This window comes from Oncorhynchus masou, chromosome 22 (assembly GCF_036934945.1).
Source record: "Oncorhynchus masou masou isolate Uvic2021 chromosome 22, UVic_Omas_1.1, whole genome shotgun sequence".
Taxonomy (NCBI): Eukaryota; Metazoa; Chordata; class Actinopteri; order Salmoniformes; family Salmonidae; genus Oncorhynchus; species Oncorhynchus masou.
In genome coordinates, this window is record NC_088233.1 from 40,501,572 (window position 1) to 40,521,761 (window position 20,190).

The window sequence follows — 20,190 nt, forward strand, 5'->3', positions numbered from 1 at the left end:
TTTCCCTGTGTTTTATATTTCCACACTTTGAGGTTGGAATAATTCTGTGAAATTGTGAAAATTATGATAATGCCCTTTTAGTGTAAGAGCTGTTTGAAAAGATTGCTTAAAATTTCAGAATGTTTTGGTGGGAGGTGGTAAATGAGTTAATCGAGCAATAAGAGAGTTCCAAACCTCTCTGCCAACAGCTAGTTTTCAATATTCCCATCACCACTCCAAGCACTCTGTCAGTCCTAGCAAAATTCTTGCTTGGGAAATTGCTCTTTGCTAAGAAGCTATTTTTATTTTTGACCATTTTAATTGAAAACAATCACAGCAACATACTTAATTGTGACCCAGAAATGATTTGTTATTTAGATTTAAAAAAAATACTGCATTAGATGTTTAACATACAATTAAAACCCAGCAAATAATCCAAGCACTTTGTCTGCCATAGTAAAATAACATATTTAAACCTGTTGGACAACCAAAGCATTGAGGAGTTTTTAGGCAATCTCACTCAAGAACCAGTCCCACACTTTCTTCTTGTTCTCATCCACCCATTTGATATTGGCTGTAGTTCTCTCAATGGCCTGCTCCAAAGCCAAGGTCCCTGAGCCAAAACCAATCTTAGAGTTGTCCTCCTTGAATTTCTGGAGCTGACATCATGAAAAACAAAGTTACATTTTAGTCTTAGTAACTATTCCCCAGGTCATTGGTGTGAATGAGAATATGTTCTATATTTGACTAAATACAAATATAGTCAGTACAATTCTTAATACAGTAAGCTATTTATTAACAGTACAGCTAAAGAAAGTACTGTACACCCAGTCATTGAAACACTTCAATTAAAACATTACCTGCTCAAGTTCAGCTTTAGTTGAGAATCTCATTGTCACACCACTTATAAGATTGGCAAATGAGAAGGATCCAACACCATACCTAGGAATTATGACAATTACAAGTTAATAATGTCCATACACAAACCAAGTATACACTGAGTGTACAAAATATTAAGAACACCTGCTCTTTCCATGACGAGGTTTTCACCTCGTCAGTCTATGATCCCTTATTGATGTCACTTGTTAAATCCACTTCAATCAGTGTAGATGAAGGGGAGGAGACAAGTTATAGAAGGATTTTTAAGACTTCAGAAAACTGAGACATGGATTGTGTATGTGTGCCATTCAGAGGGTGAATGGGTAAGACAAAATATGTAAGTGCCTTTGAACGGGGTATGTTAGTAGGTGCCAGGCGCACCGGTTTGTGTCAAGAACTGCAACACTGCTGGGGTTTTCACGCTCAACAGTTTCGTGTGTGTATCAAGAATGGTCCACTACCCAAAGGACATCCAGCCAACTTGACACAACTGGGACGCATATGAAGTCAACATGGGCCAGCATCCCTGTGGAACGCTTTCGACACCTTGTAGAGTCATGCCCAGACGAACTGAGGCTGTTCTGAGGGCAACAGAGGGTGCAACTCAATATTAGGAAGGTGTTCCTAATGTTTTGTACACTCACTGTATTTGATTTACTGATATAAGTGCCTTTTGGGGGTACAACTTACTGTGTGAACATGTACTCCCAGTTCTGTGTCACAAAGTCCCAAGCCAATGTTTGGCCTTGAACATTACTGGAGATGTACACGATGACAGACGTTGCATCCTGCTTACGGATTTTGTCTGAATCCAAAGTGTATCTCAGGTACCTGAATTGAGTCCATAGAGTATTGATACGTTTAGACAGATTGTTATAATTGACTGTATTTGTCAATATGAAGACAATGGAAAGCGAAAACAGTTCAATATGATACAGTGCATTCGGAATGTATTCAGACCCCTTGACTTTTTCCACATTTTGTTACGTTACAGCCCTATTCTAAAATGTATTAAATAAATACAATTCCTCAGCAATCTACACACAATAGCCCATAATGACAAATCGAAAACATTATTATTATTATTTTTTACAACTTGATTGGAGTCCATCTCTGGTAAATTCAATTGATTGGACATGATTTGGAAAGGCACACACATCTGTCTATATAACATCTCACAGTTCACAGTGCATGTCAGAGCAAAAACCAAGCCATGAGGTCTAACGAATTGTCCGTAGAGTTCTGAGACAGGATTGTGTCGAGGCACAGATCTGGGGAAGGGTACCTAAACATTTCTTCAGTATTGAAGGACCCTAAGAACACAGTGGCCTCCATCATGCTTAGTTGGAAGAAGTTTGGAACCACCAAGACTCTTCCTAATGCTGACCACCCGGCAAAACTGAGCAATCGGGGGAGAAGGACCTTCGTCAGGGAGGGGTTTTTCAGCGGCAGGGACTGGGAGACTAGTCAGGATCGAGGCAAAGATGAACGGAAAATCTTTTAAAGCTTCTGAATACTTATGTAAATGTGATGTTTTTATTTTGAATACATTGGCAAACATTCCTAAAAAAAAACAATTTTGGCTTTGTCATTGTAGGGTATTGTGTGTTGATTGATGAGGGGAAATAAACATTTAATCCATTTTAGAATAAGGCTGTAACGTAACAAAATGTTGAAAGAATCAAGTGGTCTGAATACTTTCCGAATGTACCGTATGTCTAATAGTACCCTCACAAAATAACCAGATGTAACCTACTTATTCAGAAGTTCATGGTCCTTAGTACATGCCAGAGATGACATCAGTTTGTCTGCATCGCTAGCAATAGTGGCATTCTTGAACATGTCCCAACCAAAATCCCACTCTGCAGCCCCGCCTGCTGCAATGGCACTGCAGTACACTGTCATCCTCAAATTAGGATGTATCCTGATATCAAATGTTTTACATTGTTGTTACAGGGTAGTATTCTTTGTTGTTGAAAACCACGCAAAAAAATCCAGATATACGGTAGTATAGGCTAAATTGATACCAGACACTTCCTATAGTTTATAAATCAATGGATAACCAATATGAACTCACAGATTGTTGTCAGGGTCAGTCTTCCATTGACTGTACCAGCTTTTAGTCAGATTCTGACACTCAACCAGTCCACTGCTACAGGCCATCCTAATGGCATTCACCTGGTTGTACCTGGAAGTGAAAGGTATTCCGTGTTGTTCTTATAAAGCCTTATACTCCTTTCAAACCACATCAAATACACCATATCAATGCTCTGGATCATTCCACTCACTGCTCATTATGGCCATCAGGAACTTTACTCCAGTCTGCAGTAATGGTCTTGAAGTGTTGAAAAAGGGGTGTCACTAGATTCCTCACATAATGCTATGACAAGGACAGAGAATAAGATGCTACGTATGAATTAAAGTAAGATCAGTATATCTATATCAGTCTCAAAATATCTCATGTGTAATTGTCACAAATTAAATGACATTCTACCTGCATAGTCCCATAGATCTCAGTGCGATCAAACATGAGGTAAAAATAATCCAAGTTGTTCAGAGCCGACTCCCACGGTATATATTCCATTTCTTTGGAGAGGTATTTTGTCGTTTTCAGAGCTAATGTCGTGGGAATTAACTTTGCCCTGTGTTGAGAAATAAGGTTTAGAAATACAATCACCAAAATATGATGCACACAACACTGTGACATTGTGGTGGTTCAAAAACGTCGAAACCCCAACCTTGCTAGATTAAAAGCGTCATCCACAAGTTGTGCTCTGTTGATAACTGGTATGACCTGGAAGAAAAAAAAAATCTGACTCTTATCAATGTTGTATTGAAGCAAAATAACAGTAATACCCTTCGAACATGTGATGAGTCAGATTTTCCTTTTACCTGGTGATTAGTGCTCAGTTGGAAGAGGAGACGTTCCCAGTTGCCAAGGTCATAGTTAACCCTGTAGTATCCAGTCACATTGATGTTTGCTAGTACCCAGTGACCACTTGTCAATTTATTGTTTAGGGCTGAGGGGGGAAATGAATTCATGACAGTGAAGCTACGGAGAGTAGATCAAATCTGTATGTTATTTCATAGGACTATTTTATGTGTTCATATTCGTCCACAGTTTTCTACAGACGGCACTAGTTAAAAGGTTCTCTGTATCCATACCCTCTTTCTCAAGCAGCCATATCTCTTTCTGAACCACTCCTGCTTCCATCCATTTGATTGGTACTATCCACTCGTACCTAGGCACCAAAATGAACTGGGCTTTTTTATTATATATAATCTCAATTATATGTAATACATGAAAATGCTATGACCATTCATTACATATACAGTGCTTTCGGAAAGTATTCAAACCTCTTGAGTTTTTCCATTTAATTTTTTTTAGGTTACAGCCTTATTCTGAAATTGATTAAATGTTTTTTTTACCCCTCATCAATCTACACACAATATATCATAATGACAAAGCAAAAATGTAATATCATATTTACCAAAGTATTCAGACCCTTTACTCAGTACTTTGTTGAAGTACCTCTGGCAGCGATTACAGCCTCAAGTATTCTTGGGTATGCCGCTACAAGCTTGGCACACCTGTATTTGGGGAGATTCTCCCATTCTTCTGCCCAGATCCTCTAAAGCTCTGTGAGGTTGGATGGGGAGCGTTGCTACACAGCTAATTTTCAGGTCTCCCCAAAGATGTTCGATCGGGTTCAAGTCCGAGCTATGGCTGGGCCACTCAAGGACATTCAGAGACTTGTCCTGAAGCCACTCCTGCGTTGTCTTGGCTGTGTGCTTAGGGTCGTCCTGTTGGAAGGTGAACCTTCGCCCCGGTCTGAGGTCCTGAGCGCTCTGGAGCAGGTTTTCATCAAGAATCTCTCTTTACTTTAATCCCAAGAGTCTTGGTGGTTCCAAACTTCTTCCATTTAAGAATGATAGATGCCACTGTGTTCTTGGGACCTTCAACGCTGCAGAAATGTTTTGGTTCTTTTCCCCAGATCTGTGCCTCGACACAATCCTGTCTCGTAGCTCTATGGAAAATTCCTTCGACCTCATGGCTTGGTTTTTGCTCTGACATGCACTGTCAACTATGAGACCTTATATAGACAAGTGTATACCTTTCCAAATAATGTCTAATCAATTGAATTTACCACAGGTGGACTCCAATCAATTTATAGAAACAGCTCAAGGATGATCAATGGAAACAGGATGCACCTGAGCTCCATTTTAAGTCTCATAGCAAAGGGTCTGAATATTTATGTCAATAAGTTATTTCTTTTTTTAGTGTTCTATACATTTAACCAACTTTCTAAAAACCTGTTTTCGCTTTGTCATTATGGTGTATTGTTTGTAGATTTCTGAGGAAATTGTTTTATTTCATCCATTTTAGAATAAGGCTGTAACATAACAAAATATGGAAAAAGTCAAGTGGTCTGAATACTTTCAGAAGGCACTGTATATCTCTCCAGACCAGTCAGACGTACTTGAAGTCTGATGGTGGTACACTCCCCACAGAATCAGGGTCCAGTAAGAAGTGCTGCTGGGTGATCAGTCCAGTGTGTGTGTTTATGGTGACCACTGGGAAGCCCATCTGAAGGACCCAGCGGTTCATGATGTCATGCACTGTACCAGGAAGTTCCATGTCACTGTCATCTACTGCCTAGAGAGGGAGACACACAGGAGAATGATTAGAGATAGTATTATGTTCCCTGTACCATAGGAGGGCAGCATTTTCATCATTCAGAAGTCCACATTCTCATTGACATGACTGTAAATAGAATGTGAGCTCGGTCAGTATCATTTGCTGCTGTAAAGGCACACATAATATCCAGGCTGTATCACATCTGGCCGTGACTGGGAGTCCCATAGGGTGGCGCACAATTGGCCCAGCATCGTCCGGGTTTGGCCAGGGTAGGCCATCATTGTAAATAAGAATTTGTTCTTAACTGACTTGCAAAGTTAAATAAAGGTTAAATAAATACATATCCTCCACATTCTGGCGGAATGTGTAGTACTGCCACAGATTAATCATTAATTCCAACAGTACAAAGTAACTAGCTGAAAATAGGACTAGCCAATGCAAGGGACTTACTCGTTGTAGATGATCCCAAAGGTCTGTCCCCACTGTGTTGTCATAGGCAAAGTGATTCAGGTAGCTCTGGAGGATAAATATGTATTCTGCACTTAGAACAATTAATCATAGGCAATATATTCTACAGTTAATAATGAGAAATTCACTTTCAAGGGGTCTACTCACTTGATTTCCTCTCACACACTATGCAAACAGCATTCCTTAATGCTTAACATAACTATGATAAATGTGTATCATATCAAGAGAAGATCCTGGGCTGTGGCAGTGCCTTGGGACGGTAAGAAATACATACACTTAGTCCTTGGACGAAGACTGGTTCAGTTAGAAAATCTGACAGCATTCTCAACACTGATGCCCCCTGTAAAGAGAGTACAAAATGGCTGAAAACTAAAATGCTTTCTAAACAGAAATAATAAACAGAAATTGAAGAGTATAGGTTGTAGAATAATATCATTCACAACACTACATGAACACATTTATTTTTATTTATTTATTTTTATTTAACCTTTTTTTTAAGTATTCACACCCCTTTAATTTTTCCACATTTTTTGTGTTACAGCCTGAATTTTATTTTTATTATTATTATTTTTTTTGTAACTGGCAAAAGTCAGATGGTGGTACACTCCCCACATATTCAGAGTCCAGTAGGAAGTGCTTGTGTGTGTGTGTGTGTTTATGGTGACCACTGGGAAGCCCATCTGAAGGACCCAGTGGTTCATGATGTCATGCACAGTACCAGGAAGTTCCATGCCACTGGCATCTACTGCATAATTCCACAATGTCAAAGTGGAATTATGTTTTCAGAATTTTTTCAATTTAATAAAAAATAAAAAGCTGAAATGTCTTGAGTAAATAATTATTCAACCCCTTTGTCACGGTAAGCCTAAATAAGTTCAGGAGTAAAAATGTGCTTAACAAGTCACATAATAATTTGCATAGACTCACTCTGTGTGTGGTAATAGTGTTTAACCTGATTTTTGAATGACTACCTAATTTCTGTACCCCACACGCAAATACCGTGCATTCAGAAAGTATTCAGATGCCTTGACTTTTGCCACATTTTGTTACGTTACAGCCTTATTCTAAAATGGATAAAACAAAATGTTTTCTCGTCAATCTACACACAAAGGACATAGTAAAAACAGGTTTTAGAAATTTTAGCAAATGTATTAAAAATAGAACTGAAATGTCACATTTACATAAGTATTCAGACCCTTTACTCAGTACTTTGTTGAAGAACCTTTGGCAGTGATTACAGCCTCAAGTTTTCTTTGGTATGATGCTACAAGCTTGGCACACCTGTATTTGGGGGAGTTTCTTCCATTCTCCTCTGCAGATCCTCTCAAGCTCTGTCAGGTTGGATGGGGAGCGTTGCTGCACAGCTATTTTCAGGTCACTCCAGAGATGTTCGATCGGGTTCAATTCCGGGCTCTGGCTGTGCCACTCAAGGACATTCAGAGACTTGTCCCGAAGCCACTCCTGCATTGTCTTGCTGTGTGCTTAGTTGTCCTGTTGAAAGGTGAACCTTCGCCCCAGTCTGAGGTCCTGAGCACTTGGGAGCATGTTTTCAACAAGGATCTCTCAACTTTGCTCCGTTCATCTTTGCCTCGATCCTGACTAGTCTCCCAGTCCCTGCCTCTGAAAAACATCCCAACAGCATGATGCTGCCACCACCATGCTTCACCGTAGGGATGGTGCCAGATTTCCTCCAGACGTGACACTTGGCATTCAGGCCAAGGAGTTCAATCTTAGTTTCATCAGACCAGAGAATCTTGTTTCTCATGGCCTGAGAATCCTTTAGGTGCCTTTTGGCAAATTCCAAGCGGGCTGTCAAGTGCCTTTTACTGAGGAGTGGCTTCCGTCTGGCCACTCTACCATAACAGCCTGATTGGTGGAGTATTGTAGAGATGGTTGTCCTTCTGGAAGGTTCTCCCATCTTCACAGAGGAGCTCTGGACCTTCTCCCCCGAATGCTCAGTTTGGCCAGGTGGCCATCTCTAGGAAGTGTCTTGGTGGTTCCAATCTTCCATTTAAGATTGATGGAGGCCACTGTGTTCTTGGGGATCTTAAATAATGCAGACATTTTGTGGTACCTTTCCTCAGATCTGTGCCTCGACACAATCCTGTCTCGGAATTCTACGGACAATTCCTTTTACCTCATGGCTTGGTATTTGCTCTGACAACTGTGGGACCTTATATAGACATGTTTACTTTTCCAAATCATGTCCAATCATTTGAATTTACCACAGGTGGACTCCAATCAAATTCTAGAAACATCTCAAGGATGATCAATGGAAACAGGATACGCCTGAGCTCAATTTTGAGTCTCAAATCAACGGGTCTGAATACTTATGTAAATAAGGTATTTCTGTTTTTTATATAAATTTGCAAACATTCTAAAAACCTGTTTTCACTTAGTCATTATGGGGTATTGTGTGTAGATTGATCAGGATAAAAAAATAAATAATTTTAGAATAAGGCTGTAACCTAACAATGTGGAAAAGGGGAAGGGGTCTGAATACTTTCCGAATGCACTGTATCTGTAAGGTCCCTCAGTTGAGCAGTGAATTTCAAACACAGGTTCAACCACAAAGACCAGGGAGGTTTTCCAATACCTTGCAAAGAAGGGCACCTATTGGTAGATGGGTAAAAAAAGCAGACATTGAATATTCATTTGAGCATGGTGAAGTTATTAATTACACTTTGGATGGTGTATCAATACACCCAGTCACTACAAAGATACAGGTGTCCTTCCTAACTCAGTTGGCCAATGGTGACGTCAAAACAGTTTCAGAGTTTAATGACTGTGATAGGAGAAAACTGAGGATGGATCAATAACATTGTAGTTACTCCACAATACTAACCTAAATAACAGAGTGAAAAGAGGAAAGCCTGTACAGAATACAAACATTCCAAAACATGCCACCTGTTTGCAACCAGGCACAAAAGTAATACTACAAAAAATGTGGCAAGGCATTTAAGTTTTTGTCCTGAATACAACGTGCTATTTTTGGGGAAAATCCAATAAATCACATAACTGACTAACACTCTTCATATTTTCAAGCATACTTGTGGCTGCATCATGCTATGGGTATGCTTGTAATCGTTAATGACTAAGGAGTTTTTCAGGATAAAAAATGAATGAAATGGAGCTAAACATAGGTAAAATCCTAGAGGAAAACCTGGTTTCGTCTGCTTTCCACCAGACACTGGGAGATGAATAAACATTTAATCAGGACAATAATCTAAAACACAAGGCCAAGTCTACACTGGAGTTGCTTACCAAGAAGACAGGGAATGTTCCTGAGTGGTAGAGTTACAGTTTTGACTTAAATCTACTTGAAAATCTATGGAAAGATGGTTGTCTAGCAATTTCCAACAACCAATTTTACAGGGCTTGAAGAAATTTGGAAAGAATAATGTGCAAATGTTGCACAATCCAGGTGTGTAAACTCTTAGAGACTAACCAAGAAAGACTCACAGCTGTAATCTCTGCTTTTCACTTTGTCATTATGGGGAATTGTGTGTAGATGGTTGAGATTTTTAAAATGTAATTAATTTTGAATTCAGGCTCTAACACAAAATGTGGATTAAGTAAAGTGGTTTGAGCACTTTTCTGAAGGCACTGTACATTGTCTTATGTTTACCTTGCTGTAAGAGATGACATCAAACTGTTCACTGATTTGCTCAGGCTTCTGGATGTCATCGTCTTTGGAGGACAGGGGGTGAGAGGAAGCCAAGGCATCCACTGCAAACACCCTGTGCACATCGTCAAGAACTATGAGATCTTTCTGTGGAGGAGAAAGATAGGGCTGTAGTATACTGTACATGTTGTGACTTTCAGTGACTGCTTGTACATAGACAATTAGATTACTAGTCGCATCTGGCACCACTATCACCTTTTTACCAAATACTAACGGGAGGGGATGGATGTGTGTCTTGTCTTTAATGGGAAACCTTACCACGTTCCAAGTGGATTCAGCATAATCCGCCCCAAGATATGACACGTAGGATGCAAAGCCCTCATTCAGCCAGACTTCATTCCACCATCTCAGGGTCACTAGATTTCCAAACCACTGACGAAAAGAAAGACCATGACAGATAAAAATTAAATGAATGTTTTGAATTCATCTTTTTAAGAACGAGCAATGATAGTCTGATTTCCTGGACTGTATCCTACCATGTGTGCAAGTTCATGTGCAATGATGGTGGCTGTTCTCTCCTTGTTTCCATTGGAGGATGTTAAAGGATCGTAAAGCAGATTTGTTTCCCTGTAGGTAACTAGTCCCCAATTCTCCATGGCCCCAAAATAGAAGTCAGGAAGGGCAATCTGGTCTATACAGGAATGTTTGAGAAGAAATTCAACAATTATTTTATTTTCCAAAACAAATCATGATGATATCATTTGCAAATCACATGGTCAATTTAAAATCTTACCTGATTTGGAGAGAGGGTAGGTGGTATTGTAATACACCTCAAAAAAGGACAGGATTGGTCCTGTTAGATTGAGCGCATATTCTCCATGTCCTTCACTGATGGCTTTTCTACGAGCCCAGATCCGAATCTGCGCGGACAGGCCAGGAGATTTATTCCAACCACAACTCTTACTGATGTAAACACTTACAGTACACTTTGTACTGTAAACACCCACCCAACATGGACAAGAACCATCTCTGGTTAGATTACGGTTGAGAAAGTACACAATACATCCACAGGCTCAGTAAGAGCATACCGTGTATGATTGTTGTTTACTGCAGTTGAAATTATGCAAACATTGAGTTGATTTCATTACCAGAATATCTCCCTCCCAAGCGCTGATAAATGAATAGTCACAGACAATCAGGGCCAGTAGGTAGGTTGACATGCTCTTGGTTGGCTCAAATCTGGTCTGTGTGACAGCCTCTGTGTATACGGTGGCGTTAACTATTTCTAAAGAAGATCAGGAACAGATTGTCAGGACAATATGATCCCTTGAAAGAAGGGCTGTCAAATGGTTTCAGTATAAACAGTAACATAATACAGTATTTAGTTTAAAGGTGCAATATGAAGAAATCACTCCGCCATTTCCTGGTTGCTAAAATTTGAATAGTTTGCCTAATTTCAGTTTGTGACAAACAAGCAATGCATAGTGTAGAGAATCATTGTACCATCTAAACCGCTGTGAAATATGTTTTCATTAACCAAAAATATTAGATTTTCAGCTGATTGAAGCTGGTGTATAAAACCGAAAGCAAAGACGCAAAAATGAAATTTAAGATTGGGAAGCATAGAAACAGCACGCATAGAACATATCTACAGCTTTTTAGACCTGCTTTCATAACTTATATTTCTATGTGAATTTGGTCAGGTCGCCCAAAAAGCTACATTTTGCAGCTATAAATAGTTGTGATTCCTGGAAACTAGGGCTATGTTTGGATGGATATAGCCGTTTCAACTAACCTGGCTCCTTGCCGTTTGACAGGGCCACAGTCCCACGGGGATGGAGGAGTGTGATGTGAAAGACTGCTTTCCTCGCAGGCTCATCAAAACAGGGGAAAGTTTTCCTGGTGTGAGTAGGGTGCATCTGAGAGGTAGCTACAACCCTGTGAAGGACAAGCATAGTTTGATTATTACTGAGTCTGTGTGTGGAAAAAGCAAGAGTATAAGGTGTACCACCATTGAGGTTATACCATTTAGACATACATTCATATTGAAGACAAGATTCATGATATGCATAATATTACGTAACTGAGTATCTGTGTATTGTTGTACAAAGGTTGGTAAACAAACAGAGTCTGGGACATTTTAAAGGGAAGACTAATCACTCACTCCTCTAAAGCTACTTCCTGTTTGACTGTGGGAGAAACTTCAGGTTCCTGTTTTTCAGTGGAAACCCTCCTCTTGATTTGTACATATTTACGATACACAATTTTGCTGAATGTAAATGATTAGAGATGACTGAGTTTAACCTATTAGAGTTTTCAATGCAGTATGACACTGAGTACTGATAAGTTTTGTGAGAAATGGAAGAAAATATTAAACATTTAAGTCATGTAGCAGATGCTCTTATCCAGAGTGACTTACAGGAGGGGGGGGGGGGGGGGTTACTAAGCTATATATAATTGTTTTAAGAAGGTCATACCAAGGATCATGAATGTTTTGATTATGAATGTTAAGACCCCTTGAAGTATCAATTTATATATGGCCTTACTGCTATTAGCCCATAGAAACACATTGAATAACAGATAACAGTCCCCAAAAATATCAAAAGGAAGTTTGTTCTGAAGTGTCTCTCCTATATCTGAGAGACATAAGATAGATCAGGAAACATTTGTTTGTTTTTTACATGTATTTAACCCCATATGTTTGGCATTAAACAGTCTCAATACATACAGTGCCTTCAGAAAGTACTCAGACGCTTTGACTTTTTCCAGCGTATTTAAAATAATTATTATTATTTAATTTAAAAAAAATACTCAGCAATCTAAACACAATACCCCATAATGATAAAGTGAAAAACTGTTTTTTACAACTGTTAACAAATGTTTTAAAAATAAAAACAGATAAACCTTATTTACATAAGTATTCAGACCCTTTGCTATGAGACTTGAAATTGAGCTCAGGTGCATCTGGTTTCCATTGATCATCCATGAGATGTTTTTTCAACTTGATTGGACATGATTTGGAAAGGCACACACCTGTCTATACAAGGTCCCACTGTTGACAGTTCACGTCAGAGCAAAAACCAAGCCATGAGGTCAAAGGAATTGTCCGTAGAGCTCCAAGACAGGATTGTGTCGAGGCACATATCTGGAGAAGGGTACCAAAAAATGTCTGCTGCATTGAATTCCCCAGGAACACAGTGACCTCCATCATTCTTAAATGGAAGAAGTTTAGAACCACCAAGACTCGTCCTAGAGCTGACAGCCCGGCCAAATTGAGCAATCGGGGGAGAAGGACCTTGGTCAGGGAGGTGACCAAGAACCTAATGGTCACTCTGACAGAGCTCTAGAGTTCTGCTGTGGAGATGGATGTCCTTCTGGAAGGTTCTCCCATCTCCACAGCACTCCACCAATCAGGCCTTTATGGTAGACTGGCAAGACGGATCAACTTCTCAGGAAAAGGCCCACTTGGAGTCTGCCAAAAGTCACCTTAAGACTCTCAGACCATGAGAAACAAGATTCTCTGGTCTGATGAAACCAAGATGAAATTATTTGGCCTGAATGTCAAGCGTCACATCTAGAGGAAACCTGGCACCATCCCTACAGTGAAGCATGTTTTTTTTAATACTTTTACAAAAAAATTATAAAAACCTGTTTTTGCTTTGTCATTATGTGTCACGCCCTGGCCTGGCTTTTTATTCTCTATTTTGGTTAGGCCAGGGTGTGACTAGGGTGGGCGTTCTATGTTATTTTTTCTATGTTTTTGTATTTTTTTGTTTTTGTCCGGGTATGGTTCTCAATCAGGGACAGCTGTCTGTCGTTGTCTCTGATTCAGAACCATACATAGGTAACTCTTGCCCACATGGGTTTTGTGGGTAGTTATTTTCTGTTTAGTGTGTTTTGCACCTGACGGAGCTGTTTCGGTTGTTTATTTTGTTCCTTGTTGAATTTAGTGTTCAGTTTATTAAAATAATGATGAACACTTACCACGCTGCATCTTGGTCCTCACCTTCTTCCACCAACGGCCGTTACAGAACTACCCACCACCAAAAGACCAAGCAGTGTGGTAAGGAGGAGCAGCGCTATAAGGAGGAATGGACATGGGAGGACATTCTGGACGGCAAGGGATCCTACACATGGGAGGAGATCCTGGCTGGAAGGGATCGCCTCCCATGGGAACAGGTGGAGGCAGCCAGATGAGTGGAGGCAGCAGGAAAAGGGAGCCCGTGATTTGAGGGAACACGGCTGGCAAGAAAGCCCAAGCCCAAAAATGTCTGGGTGGGGGCACACGGGGAGTGTGGCAGAGTCAGGAGTCAGACCTGAGCCAACTCCCCGTGCTTACCGTAAGGAGCCAAGGATGGAACCAGAGCCGGTCAGGGCGAAATTGGAGGTGAGCGACGGAAGCGAAGCAGGGACAGTGAAGGAGTTGATGGGGAGATTGGAGGAGAGAGTAATGAGGGCGTTGCTGTGTTGGTTCATGAGGCACGACATCCGCCCAACGGAGCGTGTCTGGGATTTGATGTCACCTGAGTCAGCTATCCATACTCGTCCTGAGGTGCGTGCTAGCCGTCTGGTGAAGACTGTGCCAGCCCCACGCACCAGGCCTCCTGTGCGCCTCCCTAGCCCTGCACGTCCTGTGCCAGCTCGGCGATACAGCTCTCCAAGATGTGCTTAACATGACGGGCATCGTACTGGTCAGGCACCGTGTTATGCGGTGCAGCGTACGGTGTCTCCAGTACGTGTTCTTAGCCCGGTGCGCTACATCCCAGCTCCTACATTGCATCTGCCGGGCTAGGGGGAGGATCCAGTCAGGGCAGATGGTGCCATCCTGCTCTCCAGACCTCCAGTGCCAGGATATCCTGCGTCGGTGCTGCGCACTGTGTCTCCCGTGTGTCTGCACAGCCCAGTGCGTCCTGTACCTGCGCCCCGCACGCGCCGGACTAAAATCACCATCCAGCCAGGACGGGTTGTGCAGGCCCTTTAGTTCGAGACCTCCAGTGCGCCTCCACGGCCCAGTCTATCCTGTGCCTCTTCCAAGGACCAGACTGTCTCTCCGTCTCCTTCCACCAGAGTCTCCCTCGAGCCCGGCGCTGCCAGAGTCTACCTCGAGCCCGGCGCTGCCAGAGCCTCCCTTCACTCCGGAGCTGCCAGAATCGCAGCCCCTCAGTCCAGAGGCGCCCCTCAGTCCAGTGGCGCCCTCTACAAGGGTCTTCAGTCCGGGGCCCACTGCGAGGGTCCCCGCTCCAGAGGCGCCACCTAAGTGGGTCAAGACTGAGGTGGAGCGGGGTCCACGTCCGGCACCCGAGCTGCCGCCATAAGATGGCCCACCCGGGCCCTCCCCTTTAGAGTCAGGTTTTGCGGCCAGAGTCCGCACCTTTGGGGGGGGACTCTTTCTATTTCTTTGTATTCTCTATTTTGGTTAGGCCAGGGTGTGACTAGGGTGGGCGTTCTATGTTATTTTTTCTATGTTTTTGTATTTCTTTGTTTTTGGCCGGGTATGGTTCTCAATCAGGGACAGCTTTCATACTTAGGTAGCTCTTGCCCACATGGGTTTTGTGGGTAGTTATTTTCTGTTTAGTGTGTTTTGCACCTGACGGAGCTGTTTCGGTCGTTTATTTTGTTCGTTGTTTTATTTAGTATTCAGTTTATTAAAATAATGATGAACACTTACCACGCTGCATCTTGGTCCTTACCTTCTTCCACCAACGACCATTACATTATGAGGTATTGTGTGTAGATAAGGGGGAAAACTATTTAATCAATTTTAGAATAAGGCTGTAAATGCAACAAAATGTGGAAAAAGTCTAGGGGTCTGAATACATTTCGAAGGCACTGTACTTCCATTCATTTTTTCAGACCTTCAGATGAGTCTTGTGAGGCCTGTGGGCAACCTGGAGCAAAACAACTGACATATCACCTTTGCACAGAGGGGTCATATTAATGTGTAGCCCAAACGGTTTGGACGCTACAGACAGAAGTTGTTGTACCAACTCCTGATACTTGTGGAGGTCGTAGAGCAAAACAGAGAACGCCATCATGTTCCAGAGAGTCTTGGCTTTCCATAGATGGGTCATAATAGTTTGTAGGCCAAACCAGACGCTACAGACAATTTTGTGAGAAGATCTATTTCCGGGATGTCTCATGGTCTGACAAGCATCGTTCTAACTCTGTCACCTTTCACCACATATTTTTTTTATTTATTTTACCTGTATTTAACTAGGCAAGTCAGTTAAGAACAAATTCTTATTTACAATGACGGCCTAGGAACAGTGAGTTAACTGCCTTGTTCAAGGGCAGGACGACAGATTTTTTACTTGTCAGCTCGGGATTCAATTTAGCAACCTTTTGGTTACTAGTCCAACACTCTAACCACTAGGCTACCTGCCGCCCCAATGCAGAAGATGCAGAAGTGCGACATAGACGGATGCGGTCGATTGAGACAAAAATGCAAAAATATCTCCAGCTTAAACGGACAGATTTTTATGTTGATTGTTGTATTATGCTAATGAGTTTTCCGTGCAGGCACAGACATCAACCTTAGGGGTATAAGTGTCTTGCTCAAGAGCACATCGGCATACATTTCATCTAGTTGGCCCCGGGATTAGAAACCAGTGACCTTTCGGTTACTGGCCCAACACTCTTAACCACTAGTCTACCTGCTGCTATTATCATAATGAAGATTCAATTGACTCACTTTTTAACTCCGTCTTCTTCATATTCACTCCTATAGAAACCTGCTAGGTCATCAGCCAGCTCCCCAACAAACACTGTGTCCAGCTGGTAGGATTCTCCAACAGCTAACTTGCCATTCAGTTCCAATACCAGGAACTGAGTTGTTGGCTGTAGCCAGGATTTCTTTATGGTTGGTGCGGGTGTGCTACCGAGAGCAGACAGTTTAGCCAGATGGTCATCCCCCCACTTGGTGTAGTTCAGCTTGTTGGAGTGTATGAGGATCAGGTCTGTCTCCTTCACACATTGGAAGACCACATAGGATTTCCCTGTGAAGATGTAGAGGCCTTGTGCGTTGACGGTGAGTCGGGGCCACAGGGTTAGGTTGTAGTGGTTAGGCTTCAGGGTGTCTGGGAGACGGTACTTGTCCCATGGGGCGACGACCTCTACGCTATCTGTCAGTGCAATAGCCCACAATGTAACGATGGTCGCCACAGAGAGGACTCCCAGCACAACGCAGAGAATAAAGAACTTGCTGATTTTGCAGGATTTCTCCATGTCCTAGAGGAGTCTCAGCATGCACTAAGTGAGAGGGCTGAGCTGATATCAGTGCTTCCCTTCAAAATTAATGGATGATCTATTTAGTAGTAGCTTTTGTGGGTGGGGAGTTTCTGACAACTTAAAGAAGATGATAAGAGAGAAAAATGGGCAGTAATAACTTTTTATTGTGTTGTTCCATAAGCAACTGGCATTTTTACACATTCATCGATCACCATTCCAGGCATGACCAGGGTTGGGTAGGTTATTTTCTAAATGTAATCTGTTACAGTTACTAGTTACCTGGACAAAATTGGAACCAGCAACGTAACCTTTGGATTACCAAAACTCTAATGTAATCTCATTACATTCAGCTACTTTTAGATTACTTTCCTTTTAAGAGGCATGAGAAGATAAAAATGTAGGTTACCAATTGAATGACATCTATTGCAGGATAAATCAATTTGCTCTTTAAGTCTATCAAAAGTGTGTGAGTTTGAGCATGTGTCCATTAGGCCTATGTATGTATTTTTTTTATGAGCATGAATTAGATTGAGTAACAAAAGCCCTACATTTATTCCAATGGCTGGGATCCGCACTATGCAGCTGTTGCAAGAGCTCATTTTTGCTGTCCACTGGTTTCAAAACTAATGATTGATAGGCAGCTTAAGTTTCTTGAATTCAACCATTATTGGGTTCAAATACACATTTAGATTTTTGAACAGCCATCCACAACAATCACAATCCAACCAAAGGCGCAAATAGCTAAATCAGAGAGGAGCAGTGTGATTTATATCAATGCTCTATGTACAGTACCATTCAAAAGATTGCACACGCCTGCTCATTCAAGGGTTTTTCTTAATGTTTACTATTTTCTACATTGTAGAATAAAAGTGAAGGCACAACATTATGAAATTACACATGGAATTATGTAGTAACCAAAAAAGTGTTAACCAATTTATAATATATTTGAGATTTGAGATTCTTCAAAGTAGCCACCCTTTGCCTTGATCACAGCTTTGCACACTCTTGGCATTCTCTCAACCAGCATCATGAGGTATTCCCCTGAAATGCATTTAAATTAACAGGTGTGTTAATTTGTGGAATGTCTTTCCTTCTTAATGCGTTTGAGCCAATCAGATAGGGGTAGGGGTGGTATACAGAAGATAGCCCTATTTGGTAAAAGACCAAGTCCATATTATGGCAAGAACAGCTCAAATAAGCAAAGAGAAGCAACAGTCCATCATTACTTTAAGACATGAAGGTCAGTCAATCTGGAAAATTTCAAGAACTTTGAAAGTTTCTTCAATTGCAGTCGGAAAAACCATCAAACGCTATGATGAAACTGACTCTCATGACGACCGCCACAGTAATGGAAGACCCAGAGTTACCTCTGCTGCAGAGGATACGTTCATTAGAGTAACCAGCCTAAGAAATTGTAGCCCAAATAAATGCTTCACAGAGTTCAAGTAACAGACACATCTCAACATCAACTGTTCAGAGGAGACTGCGTAAATCAGGCCTTCATGGTCGAATTGCTGCAAAGAAACCACTACCAAAGGACACCAATAAGAAAAAGAGACTTGGTGGAAATTAGTCCAAATTTGAGATTTTTGGTTCTTTGATGGCTACTTTGAACAATCTCAAATATAAAATATTTTTTAAATTGGTTAACACTTTTTTGGTTACTACATGATTCCATATGTGTTATTTCATATTTTTGATGCCTTCACTATTATTCTACAATGTAGAAAAAAATAATAAAAAAATAAAGAGAAACCCTTGAATGAGTAGGTGTGTCCAAACTTTTAACGGGTAATGTAGATATCAATAGTAAGTGATATCTGTATCGCCGTAGACTACACCACTGCTGTCATCATTACCTCCAAGCGTTTATTCCAGTTGGTTAATCTTTGGATGCCGACAGCAGTCACACCATTGGAAGAAATGTTTGGACTGTAGCCTAAAAAGCATATTCATGCTCTTTTTCAGTGATCCATCGAACACATTTGCTGTGTCATCATAGTGGTCTCTGACTTGTGGTCAGATTCGCTCAGTTGGAACAAACTAAAACTTGCGCCTTTTTTCAATGATGATTTGAATGTCATTGAGAAAAAAGAAAGTTTTTTTCCCACAAACATCCTTTCAGAATTTAAAAGTAATCATGGACGTAATCATCTAGTTTTTCAAAAGTATCTATAATCAATATTACAATATTTTCTGAAGGAAATGTAACAGATTGCAGTTACCGTTTTTTGTAATCCCTTACATGTTACTCCCCAACCCTGGGTATGACAGACATAAAATCAGACATACCGTCACGGATCCCTCGGGAACTGTGTCATTACGCATACCTGGTCCCCATTTCCCTGATTGTAATTGTATAAATGTGCCCTTTGGTTCACCATTGGGCTGCTGATTAGTGTTCCAATGTCCGTTGGTTGTGTGAGTACCTGTGCCGTGTTGTTTTGACTTTCGTCCCGTGTATTGTGCAGATGATTACGGGTCTCGCCCCGTGTGTTGATCGTTATGCGCTGGTGTTATTTATTCGAGGCACTCCTCGCTCTTTTGTTTGCGTTTCAACCCTGTGTTTTGTATACGTCTTTGCCTCCGTACCTTTACATGGCACGCCGTAATTTGGATTTTTTTTTTTTAAATACAGAAAAAAACTATTACGCATTCCTGCGCCGGTCTCTCGATCATTCATACCAGCGTGACACATACAATAGTTTTGTAGGAAAAGTCCAAAATACTTCTAGGCAACCCATTGAATTTGACAACATTTTTTACACTTTCTGTTACTATTTCTGTAATTACAGTGTAACAAGTATTGTAAACACTCTACTTAGGTTAGAGCTAAGGTTAGGGTTTAGAGTTTTTGCTGCGAGTACAGTGTTGTAATGAGTAATTACAATACGTGTTACACTGTACTTAGATGCACTTGACACCATATCTACTGTAATCAAATGTTTGTCCAGTGACTATTTCAGAATGTCCTCTGATTATCATAGAATGATGTATTACCTTGTTATAAGGAGAACCGTTTATTTCCAGTAATGTAAAAGCCCAAAATAAGCAAAATTACATAAAAGATGCAGTGTAAAACACGTGTATTATTTCCACAACAATAAACCAGTGTTTTATAACAAATCAGCATTGTAGATAGTTACTGTCTTCAAATATCTACAAATACTGACTTAAGCAAAATATACTATGATAAAAAAATAAACTTCCCAAAAAAGTTATTCAGGATGCAAGCATGTATCAAAACGTCTTTAGTCTTTGTTAGAAAAAGCACATTTCAATTCATACATAGTATTTCTGATTAAACGGCAGGATAGCTGTAGAATCAAAATGGTTCTTTAACCGTTAAAGAGACACACAACTCTCGTATAAA

At 40.9% G+C, this 20,190-nt stretch overlaps 1 protein-coding gene across 1 annotated transcript in view; it reads right to left on the minus strand.

Moving 5' to 3' along the window:
- Positions 1–485: 485 nt before the first annotated feature.
- LOC135508833 (aminopeptidase Ey-like) overlaps positions 486–20,190 on the minus strand; it is a 29,225-nt gene continuing 9,520 nt past the window's right edge. The window contains exons 21-40 of the mRNA XM_064929042.1: positions 16,282–16,817; positions 11,386–11,528; positions 10,739–10,875; positions 10,384–10,510; positions 10,127–10,281; positions 9,909–10,022; positions 9,594–9,737; positions 6,240–6,305; positions 5,948–6,013; positions 5,340–5,515; positions 4,024–4,100; positions 3,751–3,878; positions 3,597–3,652; positions 3,353–3,500; positions 3,147–3,238; positions 2,936–3,046; positions 2,615–2,782; positions 1,549–1,689; positions 840–921; positions 486–638 (exon numbers count right to left, since the gene is read on the minus strand). Of these exons, the coding sequence (XP_064785114.1) occupies positions 486–638; positions 840–921; positions 1,549–1,689; positions 2,615–2,782; positions 2,936–3,046; positions 3,147–3,238; positions 3,353–3,500; positions 3,597–3,652; positions 3,751–3,878; positions 4,024–4,100; positions 5,340–5,515; positions 5,948–6,013; positions 6,240–6,305; positions 9,594–9,737; positions 9,909–10,022; positions 10,127–10,281; positions 10,384–10,510; positions 10,739–10,875; positions 11,386–11,528; positions 16,282–16,817 (2,820 nt within the window). The remainder of the gene's footprint in view (positions 639–839; positions 922–1,548; positions 1,690–2,614; positions 2,783–2,935; positions 3,047–3,146; positions 3,239–3,352; positions 3,501–3,596; positions 3,653–3,750; positions 3,879–4,023; positions 4,101–5,339; positions 5,516–5,947; positions 6,014–6,239; positions 6,306–9,593; positions 9,738–9,908; positions 10,023–10,126; positions 10,282–10,383; positions 10,511–10,738; positions 10,876–11,385; positions 11,529–16,281; positions 16,818–20,190) is intronic.